The sequence below is a fragment of the Gymnoscopelus braueri genome (assembly GCF_963280865.1).
Source record: "Gymnoscopelus braueri genome assembly, chromosome: 12".
Classification (NCBI taxonomy): Eukaryota; Metazoa; Chordata; class Actinopteri; order Myctophiformes; family Myctophidae; genus Gymnoscopelus; species Gymnoscopelus braueri.
The window spans coordinates 3,405,363-3,420,270 of NC_137614.1; the positions used below are offsets into that span (position 1 = coordinate 3,405,363).

At 42.5% G+C, this 14,908-nt stretch overlaps 1 protein-coding gene across 4 annotated transcripts in view; it reads left to right on the forward strand.

Moving 5' to 3' along the window:
* scube3 (signal peptide, CUB domain, EGF-like 3) overlaps nt 1–14,908 on the forward strand; it is a 235,109-nt gene that overhangs the window by 169,089 nt on the left and 51,112 nt on the right. For 3 of the 4 annotated variants that reach the window (XM_080444119.1, XM_080444120.1, XM_080444122.1), the window contains 2 exons: nt 6,486–6,602; nt 12,855–12,977. The exons of the other annotated variant lie outside the window; for it this stretch is intronic. In XM_080444119.1, the coding sequence (XP_080300245.1) occupies nt 6,486–6,602; nt 12,855–12,977 (240 nt within the window). The remainder of the gene's footprint in view (nt 1–6,485; nt 6,603–12,854; nt 12,978–14,908) is intronic. 4 annotated transcript variants of the gene reach the window in all.

Consider the following 14,908-nt stretch of genomic DNA (forward strand, 5'->3'; position numbering starts at 1 on the left):
GTTCATCCAGCAGTTGGTCTCTGTGTCAAACACTCTGATGTTGTAGTAGGTCTCATCCTTGTCGTCTTCGCCCCAAATACAAACATCTTTGTCCCGATGATGGTGGACGAGTGATAATATGAAGCAGGTGGTGGAGGTCCTCTGGTGTTAATTAAAGCCCAGACCATCATGGTGGTGTCCAACTTGTAGATGTCATTAGTATATCCAGTCTGATCCTGGTATCCTCCATGGATAAACATGACCTTCCCCAAGACACAGGCTGAATGGTTCCTCCTCCCCTCTGGAACAGTCCCTGACACCCTGGGTTTGAACCATCTGTGGGTGTCGATATCAAATGCATAAAGCACATTGCTGTATTCCCTGTAGTTACGCCCTCCCCAGATGTAGACGGTGTCTTGTATCAGCACAGCTGTGTGCAGCGGTGTGCAGGAGTGACCCTCAATGGGACGTTCTCTTCCAGTTGTCACTGAGGTCAACTTCCTCCAGCATAAAGACACAGTGTTGAAAACGCACACATCAGTCGAATGCATGTCGCTGTCATCGACCCTTCCGAAGGCGTAAACCTTGTGCTCCACTGCAACAGCACCATAATAGGATCCTTTTGGTCCTCCATTCAGATGTACCGTCCAGTGGAACATTTCTCACACCGTAGAACAAGTTGGATTTGTAAAGAAGGGAGTCCTAAAGTTTGACAAATCCACAAAGTCGATGAGTTGGATTGGCCAATCAAGGAATCAATAAGTGGCCAATTGAATCCCCTGAGTTTTCAGCTACACAGCAGACAGTATGTTCCTACACAGACAGACAGACAGAAAGTGTGTTCAGCTACACAGACAGACAGAGGACAGGCAGCTACGCACATTGGCAAAAGTTATTAAATGACATTGTTTTCATTTGACAATTAGTTTTAAAGGACCGGGTTGTGACGACGACGTTGTGATGTCATTCTGTGATGATGTCATTCCGTAGATTACCCAATGACGTTACTCTAACTGACTGGCGTCTACTCTGTATGATGTCAACAGAACATTAACACGTCGTTAAACACATTAAGCCTGTTGTGGACATTATAGGCACAAATTTAAAAAAAACATTTTCCCCAAATTTCTAAACTAGTAGATGAGGTGATGTGTTGTGAGCTTGTAGATCAGCTATTTCTGCAATTTTTGGGAAAAAATCATGTTGAAAGTATAATCTAGTGCTTAAAGGAGAAATCCGGACATGTTAAGTGTTATCTTTGATGTGTAGCTAATTACTCACCAACGTAGAAAGGGCCGTTGCGTTATTCCAGATAATCCCCATTTGTCCAGTCTGGAGACCCCCTCCTTTGGCATAATGGAGGCGCGTGGAAGGCTGAAATTCGCCTAATATAACCGATGCAAACTTATTTTTTTCTCTACTCCTGCTCATAGTAGTCTCTCATGATACTCAAACATGCGCTGAATGTCGCGAACGAGCCACCGTTGGTTCAGAACAACATGACGCTTTTTGCTTGTTTCTTATAGACGCCAGGTTCTATGGAAGAAACAAGCAACCCCCCTCATTACACACATACAGGTCTCGTACAATCGGGGGAAAACAATTTAAAACATTCGGTAATCCGTTCCATAGTTGCAGCCAGTTGAAAATAGTTTAATTAACATTGTAAAAAAAAAAAGTACACAGGAGCCGAGATACAGGTTTTTGAAGTCATAAGTTAACCAGGAAGTGGATTGGAGTCTAAATCTTCGAACAATGATATCTCCTGGTGCTGTGTGTTTTTTTTTTTGTTGAAAAAACGTATATATACGGTTTTGGCACCCGACGTCAGTTTTTGAAAAAACGTATATATACGGTTTTGGTACCCGGATTTCTCCTTTAAGTGGGTTGTAAAGAAGGCTTTCATTATCATGCTTGCCAGCCTTAGTCATAACGGATACCACCACGAGTTAGACCGTGTCACAGGATGCCTGGAGCTCCATATATGGAGATAAGTGACATATTAAATTCTGACATCATAGACTCTATCTTTGGGCATGGCATCACGCGTCTGTGTGATGTCATGCCCATCACACAGACTGTGTAATTGACAGAAAATAAGTAATTTTTTGGGGTGAACTGCTCCTTAAAGTGGGTAACGTAGGGAGCGCAGTGCAAAGTCCTTCCGATAGATCGACAGACTGACGTCAAAACCAGTGTTGCCAGATTCTGTGAGAGAAACAAGCAATCAGGTCTAGGAAAACCAGCCCAAAAGAAGCGGCTATGGGCCACATAAGTACTTTAACATGTACATCAGCTATTTGAAAATAGCAGATCTACAAGCTCACAACGTGTCGCGATGCGACGCGTTGTGAGCTTGTAGATCTGCTATTTTCAAATAAAATCTTAAGGGGAAATTATAATAAGCAGATCTGGCAACCCTGGTCAAAACAGGACAGATACGAGTAAGAGCAGAGACATGCATGTAAGATTCAACGTCCGGCCGGTAAGAATGTCTCTGTGCTGCCGCACAGTGGTATTTGTGGCCCACCCATCTGTCAGTTGGGTGGGCCATGTGCATTTTCAGAGCATGTTTATTTCAATGATCAATCAATCGATGGGGAGGGGGGGGGGCTGGATCATTTAAGCAGTGGTGGAAAGTAACTAAGTGCATTTGCTTAAGTACTGTTACTTAGGTACAATTTTGAGGTATTTGTATTTGACTTGAGTATCTCCGATTTTCAATACTTTTCCTTCTACTCCACTACATTTGGATCCAAATATTGTACTTTTACTCCACTACATTTATTTGAAAACTTTAGTGACTAGTTACTTTGTAGAGTTTGATTATTATTATTACAAAAACATAATAGCCCTAACCTTAACGACTTCAGCCCTGTATACATTTCGGCCATTTGAAAATAGCCGATCCATAAGATATTTTCAAAAGATTTGTATACATTTGAACTTGAAATGGGACATTCTGCATAATGAGTAGGCCTACTATTACTTTTGGTACTTTAAGTACATTTTGAATTCCGGACTTTCACTTGCAACAGAGTATTTCTACATTGCAGTGTTGCTACTTTTACTTAAGTAAAACAATCGAGTACTTTTTCCACCACTGTTCTTTAAAGGCATACTAGGTAACGTTTTCAACAAAACTAAAGTTAAATTGTATATCTTTTGTGAGTGGCAAAAGTTTCACAACACCCACTCCATGAATTTCACCCCCGGAAGCCTTTTATTTATATATTTTCTATTGAACGTGGACGGGGGGGACTTTCGCGGGAAAATGACGTTCCTGGCCAACGTCATGACGTCGTGGCCGACGTCCTGGCCGACGTCCTGGAACTACCGCGCTAATAACAAAAAGGAACCTCACGCTGATTTTAAGAGAATGTAGGATTGGAAGATCGAAAAAGAACAGAAAAAGAAAGCACAGCTCATGGTAACTAATGCTCCACTGGCTAAGAGAAACGATCCGTAGATAGTATAAAACAATTAAAAGATCGCTTTTTGAAACGCTTCCGGCTTCCGGTGAAAACGAATGAAATTCTGGGTAATCGAGGACTACGGAAATTGTATGCAGTGACGGTAGTGACCAGCAGAGGTTGCTAAAAATCGTTATTTGTGATTCTGCATTGTACAACTTTAAGTTCCTGTATTTAAAACTGAACTAAACTAGAAACCCACTTCTTTTTTTTTAAACTAATTAAAATTAAACCGAAATTCAAGTCCAAGTCAAAACGGGGATTTAAAAAAAAAATACAAATGGAAATTTCACACACAACGATAACAACCTTCTGGTTTTGAAGCACACCTGCAAAAAGTGCCACAGACAGAGCGTTTGGGGACATCAGTCACAGCGAGAGAGAGAGCTGGGGCCATGCGGGGACACAATCCTCCCCGTAGCCATTTCTCAAAGAGAAAGTTGACGTGGAATTTGTCTCAAAGTGTCAAAGAGATGGGACCCCAGTTATCCTTTCTTGACCGAATATCCCTATACCTTTTTTCAAATCAATCCGGCCAGCAGCCCAGCACGTCCACACACACACAGGCTACTGTGGCTGAAATTGCTTTTCTTTTCATGTCCAAGAAGCTGTCTTCAAAGGCGTTTTTAAAAGAAAAACGGTCGGTTTTGATCTATCTAGAAGTGGATGATCCCCGTCGAGACAGAGGGAGAGAGAGGGAGGTGTACCTATACCTACTTACCGCACTGGATCTCAACATGTGGTCCATGGACCCCCGCGGGGGGTCCTTGAGGAGGGGGTTCCAGGGGGGTCAGCCAACTAGATGATTGAAAATTAGGAACCAAATGGACCCTTACGGACCTGTAACTCTGAGAGTGTACAAATGGAACCAAATGGACCCTTACAGGTCTGTAACTCTGAGAGTGTACAAATGGAACCAAATGGACCCTTACAGGTCTGTAACTCTGAGAGTGTACAAATGGAACCAAATGGACCCTTACAGGTCTGTAACTCTGAGAGTGTACAAATGAAACCACATGGACCCTTACAGGTCTGTAACTCTGAGAGTGTACACATGGAACCAAATGGACCCTTACAGGTCTGTAACTCTGAGAGTGTACAAATGGAACCAAATGGACCCTTACAGGTCTGTAACTCTGAGAGTGTACAAATGGAACCAAATGGACCCTTACATGTCTGTTACTCTGAGAGTGTACACATGGAACCAAATGGACCATTACAGGTCTGTAACTCTGAGAGTGTACAAATGGAACCAAATGGACCCTTACAGGTCTGTTACTCTGAGAGTGTACACATTGAACCAAATGGACCCTTACAGGTCTGTAACTCTGAGAGTGTACAAATGGAACCAAATGGACCCTTACGGGTCCATTTGGTTCCATTTGTACCCTCTCAGAGTTAAATGAACCCTGAGGGGCTCTTCAGTGTAGATTGGGTTCGCATAGATTTTTTTAAAAAAGCAATCAAATGGGGTTCCGTGGTCTAATGCAGTGGGTATGGACCCATCTATGGGTCACGGACCCATTTTTATGGGTCGCCGGTAGATATTCCCTTTTTTTGGTCTATCCTACATAAAAAATAATATTATCTTATTTTGAATGATAAAACAAAAAGTCTAACCAAAAGAATTTCATAAATAATAAAGATTATTAAAAAGAAAAAGCTCCACTAAGACAAAACAAAAACATTAAAGAAGTGAAAGTAGCAGATCTACAAGCTCACACCCTGATGCGTTGTGAGCTTGTAGATCTGCTATTTTCACTAGTTGTTGGTCCCTGTGGGGGACAGACATCAAATTTCTCCTTTGGGTCTCAAGCTAAATCGTTTGGGAACCGACTGGTCTAATGCATATCAAAGGGAAATGGGAAAAAAAAGGCAGAGAACCATTGGCTGAGAGCTTAATGGAAGTTTTCACAGATCACAAATTCCATTTTCTAAAAAGGAATAAACACACAAGCTATTGACAAGTATGGGGAACCCTATTTCTGGCTGCTTGAAGTCTAATCTTTTCCTATTGACTTGTCTTCTGTTAATATTCTGCTCCTACCAGCCTCTTCTAACTGCTTCTTGTTCATATTAAATAACGTTATATCGTTTCTAAAGGCGGTTACACACCGGCGAATGTGCGAATATACGCAAAATTCGGACTCGTTCCGAATAATTAAAAGACGCTTTTTCGCTTCGCTTTTCCGCTTTTTCGCGCCATGTACGCTTGCATTGACTTTATAAGGTTTTTAAAAAAAGCGTATTATTCGCACGAAAAAATCGCCCCGGTGTGTAAGGACCTTTACTCTTTTTTTTTCTGTGTGCAGGTTGATTTGTTTATTTCCATCTCTTTTTCTGCAGTATAGGATCAACCTGGGAGTGTGTTAACTTGCTTCTTCTCCCCCGGTGCATGTTTAATAATGCCTTGGGTGTAAATGTCAGCCTCAATAGATGAGGCTGTTGAATCTGAATGTTGTTTCTCTGCATGCATACAGATCAGAACAGGTCTACTGTGGACCAAGGCAACAATTAAAGGTCTAGTTCACCCCCGAAATGAACATTTCTTGATCAATTACTCATCCCCACAAAGCCTTGAATTCCATTGTCACATTCCTGATCCAAAGTCCAATATTTGACTAATTTGAAGGGATAGTTCACCCCCAAAATGTTTTTTTTTCCTAAGCCAATAATTTGATAACCGGCGGTCCCTCCGGTAGGAGACACAAAGAGTCTCCTTTGTGTCTCCTACCGGATACATTAGCATCTTTATTATTATCATAAGATTATTGGCTCAGGAATGTTACAAAAACAAAAACATCTCCATGAATTCAATGCTTCATGGGGTGTGTAATTGATAGAAATTAAGTAATTTTTTGAGTGAACTACTACTAAATATCTTGGCAGAAAATAGCAGACGAACAAGCTCGCAACTTGAACGTTTTCCCAGGACAACACGGATGCCGGGGTTTAAGTGGTTAAAGTGTACTTGTTTCCCTTTCCTAGGAGTTTGACTGCCATGTGTTTGTTGTTGTTGTTTCCCTTTAACAGAGACGTGTGCGGTCAACAACGGCGGCTGTGACAGCACGTGTCACGACGCGGTGACGGGGGTCCGCTGCAGCTGTCCGGTGGGCTTCACTCTCCAGCCCGACCGCAAGACCTGCAAAGGTAACGGTGTCCAGTGGTGTAAAGTAACTAAGCACATTTACTCAAGTACTGTACTTGAGTAAATGCTTAGCTCAAAAACGTGTCACGCTGCGACGCGTTGTGAGCTTGTGGATCTGCTATTTTCAGAGCGCAACACCCGAGCACAACCAAACATAAAATGACTTGTCTTTTAGTTCTACTGGATCTCTTCTCCACTAGTCCCTCACTAACATTTTAGTCTAGTTCTTATTTGTTGACGAAATTGTCAATTTAGTCTTAGTTTTAGTCATTGTACAGTAGCTTAGTTTTTTTGTGAAAAAAAAGGTCATCGACAAAATCAACACTGGTGTGAACGCAGCATTACTCACAATACATTGTGGTATTGCTGCTTTTTACATAAATCTGAGTATTTCTTCCCGCTGTGATGCGCCATTCCACGTCGCGTCCAGACCACGTCTCTCGCGTCCAGACCACGTCTCTCTCTCTCTCTCTCTCTCTCTCTCTCTCTCTCTCTCTCTCTCTCTCTCTCTCTCTCTCTCTCTCTCTCTCTCTCTCGCTCCTGTGACTCAGCTCATCTCCAGTCAGTCACCGTGGTCAGTCACGTCAGAGCTGTTCTCTTCATCTGTCAGTCACAGAGACCTTATCTCAGCCCCTTCAGTCCGCTCCACACCTCACCCCTCACAAACTCTCTCTCATTGTCTTGACAATCAATCTACCTCTGTCTAAGTACTAGAGTACCAGACACTGCCTCCTCATATAATTATCTATGCAGACTCTGCACTTAATATCCACTTCTTCTGATGAATTGCACACACAGTGGTAGAAGAAGTAATCAGATATTTTTTCTTACGTACTGTAAGTAATGTTACTGTTACAGTACCACAATATAGAAATACTCTGAAATACCCCTATTCAAAATGTAGATTGGCTATTTGTGAAAAGCTGAAGTAGGCTAAAAAATCACACCCAGTGTGAAGTGGGCGGTGTCTTGCTAGCTAATCACAATACTGAATGGATAAAAAAAATATATATATATATATAATTGTTTGTATATATACATACTAGAAGTTCTGCCCGCTATGCGGGAAATGTCGTTTGGGGGTACAAAATCATGGGATACATTTTTTTTTTTTTAAAGTACTGTACTGTACTGTACTGTACGGTACGGTCTTTACTGTACTGTACGGTCTGTACTGTACTGTACTGTACTGTACGGTCTGTACTGTACGGTCTGTACTGTACGGTACTGTACTGTACGGTCTGTACTGTACTGTACTGTACGGTCTGTACTGTACTGTACTGTACGGTCTGTACTGTACTGTACTGTACTGTACGGTCTGTACTGTACGTACTGTACTGTACTGTACTGTACGGTCTGTACTGTACTGTACGGTCTGTACTGTACTGTACTGTACGGTCTGTACTGTACTGTACTGTACTGTACTGTACTGTACTGTACTGTACTGTACTGTACGGTCTGTACTGTACTGTACTGTACTGTACGGACTGTACTGTACGGTCTGTACTGGACTGTACTGTACTGTACTGTACGGTCTGTACTGTACTGTACTGTACGGTCTGTACTGTACTGTACTGTACGGTCTGTACTGTACTGTACTGTACTGTACAACGCGCAAAACGAAAGCGAAACCTAACTGCAGCATGCAAACCGAAAGCGAAACCTGACTGCATCATGCAAACCAAAAGCGAAACCTAACATGCAACTGACAACCGGACAAACTTTTTCCCTCTTTGCCCTTGCTTTCAGCCAGTCTCCCAATTGTATAGATAGATATACATACTAAATTGAATGTGGAATTGGAGCACTATGTCACTGTTGTTATTTAACTCTGTGGTCACAGTGGTCATCACAGTGATGGAAGAAGTGATGGAAGAAACCATAACTTAAATTTAAAAAAAATATGTTTTTTTTAAAGTTATGGTTTCTTATATAGGGCTATGCACATGTGTCATGTGACACTGGCCAATCACAGTCCTGAATAGACTGTGATTGGCCAATCACGGTGCAGGGTTAGGCGGGGTACATTTTTGGCCAATCACAGCGCAGGATTTGGTGTGCAAATATCCAAACCTCACATATAGGGGGTTCATTTATGTTTCGTATTAACTCTTTGACTGCCAGAAATAAAACATTGTTTGCTAAGCCACTGCCAGCGATTTTTCGTTTTCCTTACCTTTTCAACTAGTATTTAGTATAACGACTATTTATCTCCAGTATGATTTATCTTCTGATCGTTGCTAAACACGGAGGGTTTCTCTGCTTCCGGGATTTTTTTTTTATAATCATCCCCCTTTTGCTAGTTATAGGCCGTTGAATGTAGCATGTCTCGTAAAAAATGCAGAAGAAATCCAGGGAGGCGAGAAAAAGGCGTTTTTCCAAATCGAATAACAAGGGAGTGAACGGTGGAGGAAATCACGTGATCTCCTGGGTCTGTGTGACTGAGAATTGAATGGTCACTCATGTGTTAGCGAACAGCGCCATCTAGCGTAAAACCACTGAAAACTCTCATCATTCTCGTCATTGGCAGTCTGAGCCATGGCAAAATATGACGAGAAATCTCATCATTGGCAGTCAAAGAGTTCATTATCTAAATCTAGTGTAAACTAGTTTTCAAATAATTTTTGTGGAGTAAAAAAAAAAAGGACCTTTGCCTCTGAAATGTGGTGGCGTAGAAGTCTAAATGATAGAGAAAATGCAAATGCTCAAGTAAAAGTACCTCAAAATTGTATTCAGGTACAGTACTTGAATAAATGTACTTAGTTACTTTCCACTGAGTCATTCTCTGGTGGCGGCCATTAATCCCTCCTCTATCTCCTGTTACCCTCTGCCTTCTTTCCCGGCAGCAGCATAATATTTCCACCAAACATTTTCTAATGCCATTAGTTTTTTCCAGACAGCCTATCTTTCTTCCACATTAGCATAATATTCATGTTTTTGTCTGTGCGCTGTGCTTGGCGTGGTTCCCTCTCCTCCAGCTACCTGTGCTGTCTAACACAACGGGCATTATACATAATGTCCAATAAAAAGCAGAAACATCCCAGTGAAGTGGAAAGAATTATATTCGAGCCTAACGGTCCAAAAAAAAAAGAAGAGAAAAAATGAATTATAATTCTTGCTGTTGGGAAGAAACCTTGTATCTTCAACTTTTTAGATCAATGATGTACGTCAGTGATACTCAAACTCCGGCCCGCGGGCCACTTCCGGCCAACGGTGCAATTTTGACTGCCCCGCCAATCAATCAATCAATCAATCAAAATATATATATATCAAAATATAATATAATATATAATATATATATTTTTTTTACAGAATGAAGTTATCTTATCTTTAATTACATTACTAATACATGAATAATCATCCAGGAAGGCAAAACTGCGTGCACTCATTCAACGCAGCAGCACCATGGAGCGGAACGTCAAGTCACCTTGGACTCACCTGCCTGACCCCCTTCAGAGCAGCAGCAAAGATGAGCCTCAGCAAGCCCCAAAAAGTTGATGCAGAGAACCGGCTCTTTAACCTAAAATGGACGGATGCTTTCGCTTTCATTTTACCATCTCATGCAAATTCAATACCACCATGTTTAATTTGCCAGAAAACAGTGTCAGTTGTTAAGATCGACAATATAAGGCGCCAATGAAAGGCAGAGGTTATCAAGTAGCATTAATGTTGTCCTTTTATCAACTGGCCCCTTGCAATTTTTTTTTCAAAGAAGATGTAAACAACAGATGTGGGGGAGGGGGGTCTCTCCTATCATCTGGGGAAAAAACATTGTAACCGCGATCTTCCGTTCTTTAGTTTCGGCTGTTCACAAAAAACGCAATCTGGGAAAATAAATCAGAGATACATGTATTTTTTATAAATGTGATAACGTTAGACCGGACGGGCTGGAATTTGTTTAGATCGCGTGATTTCCGGGTGTATTCTTCTTCGGGAATCCCAAGTTGCGGAAGAGCGCCCTCTATCGTAATCACTGAAAACACCAAATGAAGTCTATGGAGGTCAATGGCAGTCAAGCGTTGGATTTGAAATGACTTCTATGGACGTCAATGGCAGTCAATGTGTTCAGTGAAAGTGAAATATAATAATAATATTGACCTATACTTGCTCCCGCGGGGGAAATTTGGTTTCTGCTCAACCCAGCTGATGTCTAGTTGCCCACAGAGAGGCGCGGAGCAGTTAATAAGAGCGTGTGACTAAATAATAACTACATTGGATCCATTGGTTCCAATGGATCTTCTTCTTTTTTCCTTCTTTTTTCCCCCAAAAAGTATCCGTTTGAGAGAGAGAGAGAGAGAGAGAGCGCGTCTGAAAGCCTGAGGGGCCTGTATGAGCTCGTCCCCCCCCCCCCTCCCCCCAAAACAGGAAAGGGAATCTGTTTCCCGTGTAAGAGCTCATAACATTATACTAACAACTCAGATAAAAAAAAGTAACGTTGGCTTTTATTAGTTTGGGTTTCTGAGAGGAAACACAAAAGAGCAAAACAAACCCAGACAGGCCGGCTGGCACGAGAAGACACGGAACCTCGCTCACTCTCTCTCTCTCTCTCTCTCTCTCTCTCTCTCTCTCTCGATCGCTTTGCTATGCTTTGCTCACTCGCTCGCGGGGCCAGAACTCGGAGGAGGAGCCGGAGACAGAGACAGAGACGGAGGAGAGGGAGGGGGTGGGGGGGGGGAGGATTTATTTGATTCAATTTTCTGATGCGTTTATTTCAACCAGATGATGCAGACTTCCTCCCAGAAGGAGGCGGACACCTCGTTTATTACCATTCAGGTTTTTTGTATTAACCCATTAAGACCGGGAACACATCTGTGTGTCATTTTAAGATTTCTTTGGGCTATTCAAAAATAGCAGATCTACATCTGCTATTTTTTTTAGCACCGAGTGCCGCGCTATGAGCTTGTAGATCTGCTATTTTTGAAAAATCGTGAAAATGTGTGCAAATCTTTGAATTTTGATTTTTAAAGCGAACATTTGTAAAATATTTGGTTCCAGGGACCCCCCAGAAGCAAAGATTTGAGTTACAAATGTTCGCTTTCAAAAGTATATATTCAAAGATTTGCACAAATCATCATCAATTCATGGCACGGCACTCGGTGCCGCGCCATGAGCTTGCAGATCTGCTATTTTTGAATAGCCAAAGACATCTTTAAAATAACACAGATGCGTTCCTGGTCTGAATGGATTAATCAGAACCACCGTTGTGTTGCGGTGTCCTGCCACAGCCAAGCGGCCCGGCGACCAAAGCTGATCGGAGGATGATGTATCGATTTGTCAGTTGGTTGGACAAAGTACTCAAAAGTAGCAGATCCACATGCTCGAAACGCGGGGCAAATACTTAAGTAATCAAAAGTACAAATTGTAGTGGAGTGAAAGTCATAAGTATATCCTATACTGCCTCCCCCTGGTCAGCCGGGGTGCCTGATGGAGGGGAAAGGAACTGGTTGGAATAACGTGTTCCTTCCACACGCTACGTCCTACCGGGGAAACTCCCCCCTGTCAGGTGATTAGAAGCGGCCTGCTCACTCCTCATGCGTTGAAGGAAGCAGTTGAAGGAGCTCGGTACGGGGCTCTCCCCAGGCTGGCAGAGGGAGAGTAGTGCCCAGGATTACATAGGCAATTGGAACGGGGTGAAAAAATGGTTTACAAAATCGTGAGATAAAAAATGTAGAAAAACTAAATAATTATCCCAAAAAAATATATACAAATACTCAAGTAAATGAGTACAGTAAATGTACTATGTACTGGAATGCCAGTGATAAAGCCAAGAGAGGAGTGAGAGGAGAGGAAGATGAGATGCTTTATTGTGTGATGAGGACGGAGTCTGATTACAACCACACACACACACACACACACACACACACACACACACACACACACACACACACAGTCAACGCTCTCATCATCATCATCATCATCATCTGAGAGCCGGGAAGGGAAATCCCTGAAGCCTGTCGTTGTCTGAGCGTCAGCCAAGCCGTGCATGCAGACATCTTCTCCTCCCTAAAGGCTAATCCATCACTTCATCGCACGCTCGCCGCGTCCAACATAAAAATGATCTATCTATCCCCCCCCCCCGACCGCGAGTGTCGAGGGAACGCGGTCCGCTCGCTCGCGTGACAAAACCATAAATTGAGCTCCGCTTCAATCCGAGGAAAACTTTGATGTCCCCCATGTTAATGTTTGTGTGTTTGTGGTAATGATCGTTCTAATGTGTTCATCTGCATGTTCTCTCGTTTCCTCTCTCTCGCCAGACATTGACGAGTGTCGACTGAACAATGGCGGCTGCGATCACGTGTGTCGCAACACGGTGGGAAGCTTCGAGTGCAGCTGCAAGAAGGGCTACAAGCTGCTGACCAATGAGAGGACCTGTCAAGGTAAGGAGGCGTGTCTAATTAGTGCTTCTTCCTACGCCCATAAAAATACGGTAACAACTAGAAAAAGTTCTCCTCGGAGCACAGGTCTCCGCCAGGTCAGGTAGGTTATTGTGGCCTCCTGGTGGCGCTATAATAGGCCAATGTGAAAAGGGTGCCATTTCTTCTTAGGCCTTTCACGGCAAGCGGACACTGCATTTATGATTTGTGGCATTTTGTTCCAAAAATGTGTTTTGATAAATTAGACCTGCTGGTGGAGTTATGACAGGCCAATGGGAAAAGGGTGGCATTTCTTCCTCGGCCTAGTGGGAATGTGCGTGCAAATTGTCACGGAAATCGCACGCTGCGTTCATGATTTGAGGCATTTTGTTCAAAACGGACCTATCCTGCAAACTTTGGAAGCCAATGTTAGCCAATTAGGATGGAATATGAAATATCGGACACATCCGTCTTGATCACATGACTATAGAGATACTGTGTACCGATTTACTTGATTTTTTGACAGAATCTGAAGGAGTAATAGCAAAAAATAGTTTTACAAAAGTCTCCTGGTGGTGCTATAACAGGCCAATCTGAAAATTGGGCAGAGGGTTGGCTTTGGCGTAGTGAACAGATGTCCTCTTAGTAAGAAGGCTCATAGGAGGCATAACTATAATCACGGATAAAACAGTGTAGTATTGTCATGCTGTAATTGCTATTACAGCCCCCTCCTTTTTTCCCCGCGCTACACCATAATCGCTTCGCCGAAAATAGCCGATGGGCTGTGAGCTTGTAGATCGGCTATTTTCGCCGAGCCAGAACAGTGACGCTGGGTCTAAGGTGGTTCAAGGTTCTCCTCCTCCACAGCGAGCCGAGACGATCTGTTCCTTTTTTTTACCGGTAGTCGGCAGGCAACAGAATTCAAAAGCTTTATTAGAACGACATAATGTTTGTGCCAGTGATTTGATTTCAGTGACATGACTCTCATCTCTCTGGACAAGACTTTAGCTCCCTAAATATTTTGAGATGGGGGTCCGCGGCCAAATCCATATGGTTTTGGGTGGTCCTTGACATGAAAAAGTTTGAGCACCACTGATATAGCAACATTATGTTTTTTTCAGAAACCTGTTAGGATTTAAAAGACATTAGTAGATGCGTTCCGGATTTAATGGGTTAAGAGAGAGTTGATAAGAGAATTGCTAATATTGACTATTGATTTAGCTGATTCTCAATAACTTTGGAATCGATTCCATTCCGATGTCTTAATCCGCCACAGGTAGCCGCCGCAGAACAGATCTAGGGTTTTGCCACGTCTAAAAACTCAGGTGTGGGGAATTAACCGGCCGATCTCTCTAAACGTCCCCGAGGTCTTGGATAACTCAAGCCTCTCTCGCTCCACAAACATCTGGTGAGAGAAGACAGGCTGGCTGGAGGAATGAATGAATGAATGGATGGAGAACCAGATGACATGCCTCTGAGATTGTCTGTTAGTGATGTGGTCAAAGCAATAGTCAGAGCCTGGTACACATCAGAGGCAGTGGTGGAAAGTAACTAAGTACATTTCCTCAAGTACTCTACTTAAGTACAATTTTGAGCTATGTTTACTTTACTTGAGTATTTGACAACTTTAGTTACTAATTACTTTGTAGATTTTGATTATTATTACAAAACATACATTAACCACTTCAGCCTTATATACATTTCGGCCATTTGAAAATAGCAGATCTACAAGCTCATGTTGATTTGTGGGATGTGGGATGTTGATTTGCATTTCAGTGGATGCGAATCAACCGATACTGAAGTTAAAGGGGTAGTTCACCCCCAAATTTACTTATTTTTTTCTCCTATCAATTATACTCTACCCATAAAGCCTCAGAAATCCTCCGGCCTTCATGGAGAAATAGTTTGGAGACACCTTATTTACTGTATGCTGTTTTAAACTCCTTATTTATGCT